Source organism: Trichosurus vulpecula, chromosome 8, assembly GCF_011100635.1.
Source record: "Trichosurus vulpecula isolate mTriVul1 chromosome 8, mTriVul1.pri, whole genome shotgun sequence".
Lineage (NCBI taxonomy): Eukaryota > Metazoa > Chordata > Mammalia > Diprotodontia > Phalangeridae > Trichosurus > Trichosurus vulpecula.
Window position 1 is genome coordinate 50,045,078 of NC_050580.1, and position 13,061 is coordinate 50,058,138.

At 47.4% G+C, this 13,061-nt stretch overlaps 1 protein-coding gene across 2 annotated transcripts; it reads left to right on the top strand.

The window, feature by feature from the left end:
- The first annotated feature begins 2,457 nt into the window (after positions 1-2,457).
- On the top strand, positions 2,458-10,300 carry ISLR (immunoglobulin superfamily containing leucine rich repeat). Of its 2 annotated transcripts, XM_036737111.1 has the most exons (3): positions 2,458-2,794; positions 3,034-3,141; positions 7,914-10,300. In XM_036737111.1, the coding sequence occupies exon 3, from the start codon at positions 7,922-7,924 to the stop codon at positions 9,176-9,178; it is 1,257 nt and encodes a 418-aa protein (XP_036593006.1). In that variant the 5' UTR covers positions 2,458-2,794; positions 3,034-3,141; positions 7,914-7,921; the 3' UTR covers positions 9,179-10,300. The 2 variants fall into 2 exon arrangements, with proteins under 2 accessions (XP_036593006.1, XP_036593005.1); XM_036737110.1 differs by lacking the exon at positions 2,458-2,794 and having other exon boundaries at positions 2,852-3,141.
- The last annotated feature ends 2,761 nt before the right edge of the window (positions 10,301-13,061 follow it).

Sequence of the window (13,061 nt, forward strand, 5' to 3'; positions counted from 1 at the left end):
AGAGGAGATGGAGAAGAGAGGAGAGGAAAGGAGAATGAGAAAGAAGGGAGGGGAGGAGAGAATCCCAAGGAATGCTCGTTCATTGGAAATGCCAAATAACATATAGTTATATAGTTATAACTTATAGTGCAATAATAGAATATTATTGCACTATAAGAAACAACAAAAGAAACCATTTCAGAAAATCCTGAGCAGTATGAACGGATGCTGAGTGAAGTGAACAGTACCAGGAGAACAAGTTATACAAGGAAAACAACATTGAAAAGGAAAAAAAAAACTTTGAAAGACTTAAGAACTCTGAGCAATGAAATGACCAACCTTGTCTCTAAGAGTTACTGACCTCCTGAAGAAGAGGGGATGGACTTAGAGTGCACAAAGAGGAATTCCCTTCTCACTGCGAGGACTCATTTTGTTTGACTATGTTTATTTGTTGCAAGGGTTTTTTTTCCCTTTAGTTTTTAATGGTGGGGTGGTGTTTAAGAGAAGAGTGATGTAAAGGATGAGAGGGGATTTAGCAAAAGTGATGCCCCCAAATGGGGACCCTTGAAACTTTTTTTTTCAAACACACAGAAGAGAAGAAAATTTTCTGTTTGGCATTTGAAGCCTTTCCCAGCCTAGCCCTAGCCTCTTCCTCAGATAATTACAGATTTTGTGCTTTGCGTTCCACCAAACTGATGTATTTGCTGTTCTTTGTATGTGACACCTCATCTCTCACCTCTGGGCCTCTGCAGATACCATCTCACATACTTAGGATATCCTTCTTCATCCCTTCTGCTTCTTATCATGGCTTAGCCCTAGTACCAACATCCAGGGACCTTTCCTGATTCAGGTGTTCAATTTCTGCATCTCTCTTTGTTTATATTGTATGTTTACTTATTCGTAGACATGTTGTATCTTCCCAAGTCAACATAAATTCTTGGGAGCAAGAACTGTTTTGCTTTTGTCTTCGTATTCCTCTAGCTCAGTCCTTATCACATAATAGGTATTTAAAAAATGCTTGTCGATTGGTTAATCAAGGCCAGGGCTACTCAGAACTAAAAACTCCCCAAGGAAATTACAGCTACCATGATTCTTGTCACCTTTTCAGTATCACCTGGAGGCAATCTAGTATAGTGGATAGACTTGGTGCATATGGAGTTGGGCTAGACCTGGGTTGGGCTAGACCCACCTCTAATGCTTTCTGGCTCAGTGATGTGGGGTGATTCATTTACTGTCTTTGAGACTCAGGCAGCCCTTTCAGACTTCTCTCCTGTGGAAGAAGCTGATAGATGCCTAGAGGGATAGATGGATGATCTAAGCCTTGGAAGGCTTCTAGTTATTTTTGAGTTAAAAATATCTCCCCCATGACACCAGAGATGACCTTGAAGTGGGTGGATGGTAAGTCAGAATCTGAAAAGTTTTGTTGATGGAAGAAAAGTTGTCAGGCTGAAGAAATATAAAGAGAAATAAGGAAAGACTAAGGGCAGGAAATGACGATGAGAGAGGTGGGACAATAAGCAAAATTGGGAAATTTGTTTCCAGTCCTTGTCTTAAGCCCTTTGCAGGTCTCCCTCTAGAGCGGTTGACTGCCCTCTGATCCATGGAGCCCTTGATCACAAATTCAGAGAATGAATACACAGATGAACATATTGAAGTACAGAGAGGGAAAGAAACGGGCTCCAGGTCACACAACGAGTGGGCTGTAGAGAGGAGATGATAACGAAGGTTTCCTGCTTTCCATCCCTGGTACTTTTCATTCCTCCATGATTCTTTTCAAAGAAGAAAGTGGCTCAGAACCTCAGGCCCCTAGGGCTGGAGTGAGAGGGTGCTGAGGGTTTCTGTGAGGGTGTCAGGAGGTTTCATCTCAGGAAAACTTAGGGCAATGAGAAATCCCAAAGATGGAGAGAAACTTGAGTGAGGAGAGATTTGGGGACAGGGTTAGGGGTAGAGAGAAGAGTTTCTGAGTAGGAGTGCCCCCTGTACCACGATAGGTGCCTTGGATAAGGGAGGGTAATGTTTCCCACTGTTGCTTTTCAGGATCAGAAAGAATCCAACTAGGCCCCAAGCAGGAAATCTGGGGTGATCGGGGCTATGAGATGCTGGACTCCACCCAGAGCCTGGCCTAGGGGTGAGAGTCCTTGCTGGCAGCAGAAGGCCCCTGTGGCCGGATCCCAATCTTCCATCCTGGAGAAAGACATGTATTCATAACAGCCAGGCCTCACAGGCAGCCTGGCAGGGGCTTTAACCAAGGAAGGAGGAATTTTTTATTTTAAATAGGCCAAGCAGTTTGGCTCCTCAGCCCCAGCGGGGCCTGGTGGGTGTTTCATAAAAGTTCTGCCTCATCAGCCATTCACTGAAGAAAAAAAAAATTAAAAAAATAAAAAAAAAAAACAACCACCCCTTGCATTCCTTCCTCTGCAGACCACGGAAAAAATAACCCCCCCTTTTTAACCTCCAGAGTGGGTTTGACAAACCCCCAAATCCTGCCTGCCTTGAGACCAGTAATCTTTGGACTCAAAGTCCCCCTCCTTCAAGCCCTCTCTCCTCTTGAGGACCTTCTGGCCGGCACTGTGTCTTTAAGAAACTCCTAGCTGAATGGAAATCCGCACCCCCCCCCCAAAAAAAAAGTGAGAGAGAGAAAGCACAACCCCAAAATTTTGGCATCTCTTCCTTCTCCAGTTTCTGGTGTCGCTTATGAAACACAGGTCCCTACTGCTGCAAAGGCGATGTTTGGGTTGCAGGGCGACAGCAGTGCCAGGGCATCCTGAGTCCGCACTCAGTGCTTTCCAGCCTGGGTTCAGAGGCAGTGGCAGCGGTAGGCACCTCCAAGCTGGGGGGCGGGAAGGGGGATAGGGGGGACGTGAGGAGGGGAGGGAGCAGTGAGCCCGCCCAGCCTCTTGCTCCTTCCTCCTGGAGGGGAAACCGCCCCCTAGGTCGGGGCCTCCCTCTGCCGGCCACAGCTGGCCCCGGGGAGCCCGAGCGCTCCAGGCTCCAGCGCAGTTTCTATGTCTCACTGTGTGTGTCTGTCTTTCTGTTGTTTTTGACTCCCTTCAGAGGGTCGGGAAGCACCAGGCTGTCAGGACCTCCAACCCAGTTTAGCCAGCCTGTCCTAATTGCATCGTTCCAAAAGACAAAGGAGGAGGAGAAAAAAAAGAAAAAGAGGTAAGGGCTTTTATTTATTTTTCTTTTTTAAAGAAGTTTTGGGCTGGGCTGGAAAGGACTTTAAGAACTTGACGGGGGCGGGGGGGGGGGGCGGTTGGGCTGCTCCCCTCCTCCTTCCTCCCCTCCCCCGGGCAGAGACAGATGCCCGCTGGAAGATTTCAAGTAACTTTTCCCAACTCCCAATTAACTTCCCAGGAAGTTGTGGCTTGTGACTGGGATCTGTTCGGATCCAGGGGCTGGAAGCGGGAACCCAGCTCCATGGATGCCCAGCTGACACCGCTCTAGGGAACTTGGGGAAATCCCCAACTTCACCTTCCACACCCAGGCATGATGGGGGTGGGGGGAGGGCAGGGTGAGGAGGAGATGGGAGACGAGATGGTGCAGCTGACTGCCTCTCCTCCAAACTAGAAAGACAAGGAGGCTTGTCCAGGGAGACAGAGGTGATTCAAAGCTTCAAAGAGGAGGAAGGGGGGAAGGTGGCAAGGAAGGGAGGAAGAGGAAGAAAGGGGGGCGTCCAGGATGAATTTATTTAGACTAAGTCCCTGGGCGGCCACAGCTAACTGGAAAAGTTTGAAAAGAACAGGCAACTGGGTGTGTTTCAGGAGTGGGGGTGGGGGACACCACAGCATAACAGGGGCCTTCAATAAGCGAATATAAATACATACCTAGCAATGGGGCCCTCTGAGGGAGACAGCTGAGTCTGGGATGTCAGCAGGAGAGGAAGCAGGGGAAAGCATTTTTAGTGGGGTGGGAGAGGAGGATTGTTGGGGGAAAAATCCATTTTGAGCTGCAGACTCAGAACTAGGAGATTTCAGAGACCAGCTAACCTAACCCCCTCCCCCTCATTTTGCAAAGGTGGAAACTGAGTCATGGAGAGGGGAGGTAGGTTGTGTAAGTTCCCAGAGCTGGCTAAGCAGGACTACATCCCAGGTGCCCTGACTGCCTGGGACACTGCCCTTTCCACTGACCAGCGTAGACTGTTTGTCCAAATGGAAGATGAAATCACACTTTGGGGGGGGGATAGGGAGAGCCTTATTTCCCTATTAGGTAATATCAGAGACCCTGGGGGTACCCGCAGGCGGTCTTACTGCAGAGCTGGAGTCTTTGTGGTCTTCATCCCACTGGGGATCTGCAGCAATGGCTGGGGTGAGGGGTAGGGGCAGCCACTAGGCATGAGTACAAAGGCAGCGATTTGGAGCTCAGAAGCAAGCAGCAGAGTGGGAGCACGGGGATTTACCCACATCCAAAGCACTTTGGGGGACTCATTTTTCTTATTCTGATCAGAGATCACCAGATCATAGAATGATAGCATTGGAAGAGACTCGAGAAAGGGCATCTGATAAAACTCCATGTTAGAGATGAGAAAACTGAGTCTCAGAGAGGAAGTGGCCTGCCTAGAGCCACACAGTTGGTGACAGGGCCTGGACCAGAATTCAGGTGTCCTGCTTCTCAGACCAGCTCAGTCCCTTTGGGGGAGCTAACTTTCTCAAGGTCACAAAGCTAATAAGTGCTGAAGGAGGGACTTGGACATGGTCTTCTGGCTCTCAGTCTGGTTTTCTTTCAGCCATATCGTGCTGCATCTCCTACCTGACAAAGCATGGATCGATCATTGGGGAGAGAGAGTAGGGAATGTGTTTTGCTTTTCTTTGTATCCCCAAGACTTAGCTCAGTGCCTAGCACATAGTAGGTGCTTGATAAATATTTATTGACTGACTTAGAGGAGACATTCAGTCGCTATGTGCAGCATCACCCTCTGTCAGGGTGAACTATGGAGTAACATATCTTGATGGCACCTTGGCTCCCTATAGAATAAGAAAACAACATCTCAGGGCAGCTAGGTGGCGCAGTAAGTAGAGCACAGGCCCTGGAGTCAGGAGGACCTGAGTTCAAATCCGGCCTCAGACACTTGACATACTTACTAGCTGTGTGACCTTGGGCAAGTCACTTAACCCCAATTGCTGTGCCTTCCCCCTTGCAAAAAAAAAAATTAAAAAAAGAAAACAACATCTCTATAGGCTCAACTAGGTAGGAGGGAGGCATTCTGGGAGCTGCATTCAGTATTCCAGTACCCTATTGAGTAAGATATGGTACCTAAAACTGCCTCCATATCTTCCCAGGAAATATCTAAACCCAGAGGGAATCTGCCCTGGTCTGCCATGGGCATATATGTAGGGATGCCAGTGTCTAATCTGGGGTCACTGGAAGCTTCTTACTAAAAGGATTCAACTGTCATGGAAAGATCAACACACATCTAAGATAACAGCCATTTAGGATCAGAGCCTTAGCGCTGCAGGTGAGAGATTATCCACAGGTCCTTTAGTTCATTTCCCTGCCATGGAGTGGAACTGTAACCAATCTACCCAAGCCAAGAGTGGTTAGTTCTGCTCTTAAAAATTCCCCAAACCATCTGCTCTATAACCCCACAAAGAAGCCAAGGAATTCTGTCCAATGTGTTACCTCAGTCCTTCCTGCTGCAAAGACACATCTTGCTTGGCCAACTCCACACCTAGCTTGACCAACTGATTATTCAAAGAAATCCATTATCCTCAGGGGTTTTGCATTCTTAGGGTTGGGGGGGCGGGGTGAGGTGGAATGAAACCTGTATCTAGGTAGATAAGGATAATACAAAATAAGTTAGAATGCTAGTAACTTGTCCAGCTTCCTTCCCTTTTTGGGCCTCAGCTTCCTTCCCTTTTTGGGCCTCAGCTTCCTAATCTGTAATGAGGTTGGCCTCATTTGTAGAAGTCAGTGACCTCTATAATTTCTTCTACGTCTGAATCCATGATTCTTTTATTCTAACTGGACAAAGGAAAGGGGGAAAATCAGGGAAGGTTTCTGGAAAGGGCAGAGATGATGGGATGGTGAATGCCAATCATTAGGGAGTTTATTCAAATGCATGGAGGCAGAAGACGGAATGCCAAGTTCAGACAACTCGCTCGAAGTCCAGAATTCATGAAGGGAAGCAATATTAAATAAAGCTGGGAAGGTAGGTGGGAACAATTGTGGAAGGCTATAATTACTGCTGAGGAATTATCCAACATGCAAGAGGGAACCAATGCAAGCTTGAGGGCAGGAGAGTGACATCTTCAGACCTGTACCCATTGAGGATACTTTGGCAGCTGTGCATAAATGGGTTGGGGTGTCAGCCCTGGGAGTCCTTTTCTGATGGCTGTGTGGGGAAAGCATCAAGACCCTACGATCCTAGCTACTTATCCTTGGGAACCAGCCTGAGACTAAGCCTGGATGGCTCAAGAAAGAGGACTTGTTATCTGTGGAGAGGGCTCAAGTGTCTTAGATTTCAGCCTAGTTCTGGTTTGTGCTGTCCCTCCTTCACCTAAGGCCTTCAGCCCAGCAGGGATTTCCCATCACTGGCCATATTTGCTCAGACCCCTGGCTAATTATAACCCTCTGTCCTCCTGCTTCCATCCCTGTAGAGGTCACTTGGGCACTATTCACCATAAAGAGAGACAAAGGGAACACCAGCTGGGGCCATATTCCCCCTGCTCCAACACACACTCCCTTTCCATTTTCCTTTAACATCTACCTGGGCAGACCTGAGCTTCAGGAGGATTCAACCATCCCCATGTTGAACTGCTGGTTTTTAGTCAATTTTCTTTGGTGTGATGCAAAGAGTGCATTAAGGTCATAGGACCTATGCCCATGTCTGCCAACGGTCCTTTGGGTGACATTTGACCAGTCATTTCATTATTTCTTAATTTCTTAATCTTTAAAATGTGTTGTTTGAATCAAATCATCAAACTGTAGATTGCATATAACTATACATAGTTAATCCTGACCCCTTTCTGGTTGAGGCAAAATTCCAGGTACTACAAATGTTTGGGTAATATTATGGTGTCTGAGGATAGAAAAGCACTGGGAGGGAAAGTTGGAGGAAAGCTAATGCTTCCTTAGAATTTCCCTCAGGCCTTGAGTAGGTGGGTAGATACTGCTGGAATCAACCTCTTCTGCCCTGAGATACTTGTAGAGTCAATGACCCTGCTCAAAATGTCTCTTTTCTGCCCCAGCTCAGTCCTACCTTCTTTCTCTTCTTTTGCTGGTTGCCCAGTTCTGGGTTCATCTCCTCCTTTGGAGGAAAGAACCTTCTTCTTCCTCCCCAATGCTAGCCTTCAGTATCTCTGTTTCTGGGATAGTTCCTTCCTTTTATACAAATGCTTTATGGCATGTCCAAATGTCTCACGCAATGACTTTGATTGATTTGAGGAGGTGTACAGGCCCTGATCACATTCTGTTCTGATTGATTCAATCAAGAAATATTCTTACCAAACAGAGGTAATTTTTATAATATGGGTGGGATAGTCATTGAAGCCTAACCCTTACAGCTGTATTAGGATAGTCCTGACAGGTAGGTACTGAAATTACTATAATTCCCACTTTCTAGATGAGGAAGCTGAGGCTTAGAGAGATATAGTTACTTACCCATAATAACACAGCTAATTAGTGGCAGAGCTAAGATTTTATCTTAGCCATATCTCCTGACCTCAAAAACAGTGTTCTTTCCAATTCACCAGACTTCCTGTCTTGCAAATGTAACATGTTTTTTTCTCTATCTGTAAATAGTTTAGCAGAGTTAGCTGTATCCTGTTGTATAGAATGTTGGTCTTGAGCAGGGCTGAGAATGCTCAGCTAATAGCTAGTGGGAGTTTAGCAGAACATGCTAGTAGACAAGAGATCTGGCTACAGCCCTGACCTCCAGGGGCTAGTTGGGAAGTAACTGGGCTTCTCTGTAACTTCTTTCTTCTCCATTCCCCCAGGAGAAGAGATGAAGAGGCTACATCTGTTGTGGCTGGCCAGCTTCCTGGGATCTGTGTCAGGCTGCCCCGAAGTCTGTGACTGTGGTGAGAAGTATGGCTTCCAGATCTCGGATTGTGCCTACCGTGATCTCCAGTCAGTACCCTCTGGCTTCCCAGCCAATGTAACCACCCTCAGCCTCTCTGCCAACCGTCTGGGAGACCTGGAGGCAGGTGCCTTTGATGAGGTGCCCCTGCTGCAGTCGCTGTGGCTGGCCCACAATGAGATCCGGGTTGTGGCCCCTGGCAGCCTGGCCACCTTGGTCTATCTCAAGAGCCTTGACCTGAGTCACAACCTGATCTCCAATTTCTCTTGGAATGACCTGCACAATCTCAGTGCCCTGCAGCTGCTCAAGATGGATAGCAATGAGCTGGCTGTGATACCTAAGGATGCCTTCAAAAACCTTGGGGATCTGAGGTCCCTGCAGCTCAACCACAATCGTTTCCTGACTCTGGTCGATGGCACTTTTGAGGGGCTCACCTCTTTGTCTCATTTGCAGATCAATGACAACCCTTTTAATTGTACCTGTGGCTTGCTGTGGCTCAAGGTGTGGGCTGTGGCCACTGCAGTCTCTATCCCAGAGCAGGATAACATTGCTTGCTCTTCACCCCCCTTCCTCAAGGGCATCCCCTTGGGCCGGCTCCCACCTCTGCACTGTGCCCCTCCCACAGTCCAGCTCACCTACCAACCCAACCAGGATGGGGCTGAGTTGCGGGATGGTTTTGTCCTGGCCCTACACTGTGATGCCGATGGGCAGCCCCCACCAGAGGTCCAGTGGCGGATCCAAACACCTGGTGGCAAGGTTGAGATCACCAGCCCCAATGTTGGTCCTGATGGACGGGTCCCAGGAGTGGCTGGGTCCCCCCAGCCCCGCTTCCAGGCCTTTGCCAATGGCAGTCTACTCATCCCAGGCTTTGGGAAACAGGAGGAAGGGACCTATAGCTGCCGGGCCACTAATGAGCTGGGTAGTGCAGAGGGCTCTGTGAATGTGGCTCTGGCTTCTCCAGGGGAAGCCAGCGAAGATGCCCTGGGTCGGAAGTTCCATGGCAAGGCTGTGGAGGGCAAGGGCTGCTACACAGTTGACAATGAGGTGCAGCCATCTGGGCCCGAAGACAATGTTGTCATCATCTATTTGTCCAGCACAAACCCCAAGAAGAACAGGGCAAATTCCTTCGAGCAGCTGGGCCCCTGGATTCTTTTACTCTGCCTTTCTCACCTGGCCTTCTAACTTCTCCCCTTTCCTTTCTTCCTCTCTGTGCCCCTCAATATCTCCATCTGGTTTGAGGATCTATGGAACTCTCTCACCCAACCCTATCCCTATCCACTGGCCTCCCAAAGATACCCTTAGACCTTTCTGGTCTTGCCAGGGGGTGGAGGGAAGGAGCTGACATTCTTCTGGGAGGTGAAATAAATTCTCTGCCAGTGTTTTGGTCTTCTTTTTGCCCCAAAGGTTCAACAATGACCTCCATTTACTCATGGCTTAGAAATCTTAAGAGGTCACTGGGCCAACTGGAGGCAGAGTGGGAGCAATCCATGATATGAGCCTTCAGTTCAACTAAAAAACAAACCTGAATTGTGTGCCTTTGTGTACTCTCAGTTGTCTCTTTTAGTCACCTCCTCACCCCCTTTGAATGAGTCCCTCAGACCTCCTCTCAGCCAGCTGGGGCCAGCTCTGAGAAACCAGTTCATTCCAAGGTGCTATTAATAACAGCTTCAGTGTGTTTCCCTTCCTCAAGTGGATTCATGTCCCAACCTGGGCAATATCCAAGGTGGAAGTAATGAAGCTTTAATAGTAGAGTTCTAGGCACTATCAGAAGCAACAGGGGAGATATTTAGGAGAAGGGGGTCCTTCCTAGCTCTTCTCACCTTATTTCCATGGGCAGAGATGGCCCTGATGGGGTCATTGAGTGATGGCAACAGAGACCACTCTGGGCATAGGCAAGGAAGATGGAAAAAGGAAAGCTTCAGGCCGTGGTGATATGCCTGGGTGGTGCCTGGTCTCTACCTCCTCTTCTCTGATTTTCACCTCCCCTCCTCCCCCAACCTGAGCTCTTAGATACTTCCATCCACAGGAATGGGGACTTGAGAAGCATTTCCTCTCTTAGTTGAGAGGAAACAAGCTGGTGCCAATCAGATCCTGTCTCTGTCTACCAAGAGAGGGAGGGTGTGTGTGTCTTCAATTCCCTTTTCCTACTCCCTCACCGACTTATGGTCTCCCTCAGCCCTCCTGCCTCCTCCCTCATCTAGATGTATTCTCCTAGAGACCCTGTCCCACCTTGTACCTTTGAGCAGTGGCGGGACAGAAGGGGGCAAAGATGTTGCCCACTGTAATAAATAGTATTTCCCATGAGGCCTCTGCTGTTTTGCATCAAGTGGCATTTCCTTGGGGGTGGGGGTGGGGGTGGAGGATGAGGGAGGAGATATACAATATGAGAAGGGTCATCACTCCACTACCTCTTGGATCTTTAGTAAAGGCAAATTGCCCTCACAGTAACCCTATGAATGTTGTATCCCCATTTCACAGATTGGGAAACTGAGGAGATTGATTTGCTTCCCAACTCGTCCTAGATGTCTTTACCCAAAGGAATAAAACATTAAGTGAAGTCAGGTGTCCTAGCCACATTCACACAGTTAGTATGAGGCATGGCCAACTCTTCTGAGACCTCAGGTCACTTCTTCAAGAACTCACCAGTCCAAGGGAAGTGAAAGATAGCAACGTGCACACGTTAGCATGTGCATGTTACTTTTGAGATGGAAAAATCCCAAGAAGTCCCCATGAACTCACCACATCTAGGGAAAGGGAAGAAGGGGAAACAAAGCTTTTGGTCGGCTGATTATACAGGTGACCCCTCCTTGGAGAAGAGCTAAGATCAACAAATTAGCCCTTCCTCAACTTAATGCAGTGTGATCAAGGGAAGGAACTAGAAGGCAAAAATGATTAGCTCTGCAGAAGGAGAAAGAGCAACTCTAAGATGGTCCAGGAAGCCAGGGGTTCAGGTACCCATGGGGGACGGAAGAGAGAATTCCGTTTTATAATCAATATGCTAGGGACCTGATGAATGTGTAAAATGGGGCACGCCTACATAATGAAATATCAAATTCAATTCAGGAAGCATTTATTAAGTACTTGCTGTGTACAAGGGCTTGTACTAGATACTGCATATATAAAGAAAATAACAAAACAGCCTCTGCCCTGAGGAAGCTTACGTTCTATTAGGAGATACAACATGTGTGGATAAGTGAAGACAAGATAATTTGGGGAGGGAGAGAGCATTGTGGATCCCTGCAGGGAATGAAAGGGAAAGTGGCTTAGAAAGCATGATGTCTTCTTCAAATGTAGCATTATTGTCAAAATAATTGTAACCTGTGGGCCCAGAGTCCCAGGTTTGGGTTTAACTGAACACATCCAACCTTAGAGTCACATACAAGTCACTGTCCTTGGCTTGTGTACTCTACCCAGCAATTCTTCCAAGAATGTTAGAATGTGGCTCCTGTCTGGCTCTGGTACTAAGGAATGGCAAGGTCCAGCTTGCTCCTTATTGGTCTAAGAGGAATGAGAACTTAATGTGGTCCAAGAATGCAACCACTTCTGAGACTCGGTTTCCTTTTTTTGTAAAAATGCCCATGGCTATACAGCTAGTAATTAGTAAAAGTGGGAGCTGAATCCAGGACACCCTGACTAAATGCTAAATGCTCTATCCATCACATCAGTGATTCTCAAGTCGTTGGATTTCAGGATGCCTTTACACTTTTAAAAATAATTGAGGGCTCCCCAAAGAGCTTTTCTTTATGTGGGTTATATCTATTCATATTTACCATGATGGAAATTAAAACATCTTAATATTATTATGAAAATGGTTTTGACTTTGCAGGGACCTCAGGGACCCTTAGGGATTCCTGGGGGACCACACTTTGAGAACCACTGGACCACAACACAGCTTCCTCACTTCACAGAAGGATTTATGAGCAGGGCCCCTTTTAAGGGGTGATATTCCAAGTGTATTTCAATATTTCTTTATGACCAGGGAGAAGGAACGAGAAAATGAAAGTGTTTAAATGATGAGATCAGAGATTATAGGCTCTGGGGTGGGGTAGGGATAGGAGTTGGGGGGGTGTAGAAGGAGGAAGGCCATGGAAGAAGGGGACAGAAAGCAGGATCGATTTGGGGAGGGTGCTAGCGGTATGTGTGTCTAGCTTATCAGTGTCCTTACAATGTACCACCAGACCTGAACACAATACCTCGGATTTAGTCTGACCAGGGCAGGGTGCATAGGGACTCCGTATTCCCAGAGGCTGGGGTATTAGACTTGGAGTCAGTAAGACCTGACTTCAAATCCTGCCTCAGACACTAGGTATGTGACATTGGATAAGTCACTTAACCTCTCTGTGCCTCAGTTTCTTCAACTGTAAACTGGGGGTGTTGGATTAGATGACCTCCAAAGTCCCTGCCATTTAGGATTCCATGATCTCAAGCATCCCTAGGTTTCCTCAGCATGTTTTTAGACAGACACTTTCCACATTACTGACTCATATTAAATAGGAAACCCACAAAAAACCCAAATCTTCTTCAGACATGACACATTAGTATTGCCTTCTCTGTCTCGTATTTGTGAAGCTTTTTTTAAAACCCAAATCTGAGACTTGATACTCTCTTAAATTTCATCTAATTAGATTCAGTCTCAGGCTTTAGCTTGTCAAAACCATTTTGGATGCTGTCTCTGTTATCCACAGCATCAGCTCTCCCTCCCAGCTTGTTGTCTGTCCCTTGCCAGTCTGATGTTCTCTGCCTTCAGCTGAGTCATTGATAAAAACATGAAGCAGCCCAGGGCCGAAGGGCCAAGCACAGGACAACGTTAGGCACTGTTGTCCCTGCAAAAAGGACAACTAGGAGACAAGAGAGTTGGATTAAGTCCCCCACTCACAGGCTTTTGACCTTGGTGAGGCCATTTAACTCTGATGGGGCTTAGTCAAGGTTTCTAGGAAGTCAATGGCAAAAAGAATTTTCTGACACTCGGATTGATACCCATGTTTTAGAAATGCAGCAACTGTATAAATCAGACGGCGAGGGAAGCCTGCCCTGAATTTAGGGGCATCAGGAAGGAACCTAAGCC

Coding starts and splice junctions, on each gene's coding strand:
- ISLR (XM_036737111.1), top strand. CDS start 7,922: ATGAAGAGGCTACATCTGTTGTGGCTGGCCAGCTTCCTGGGATCTGTG.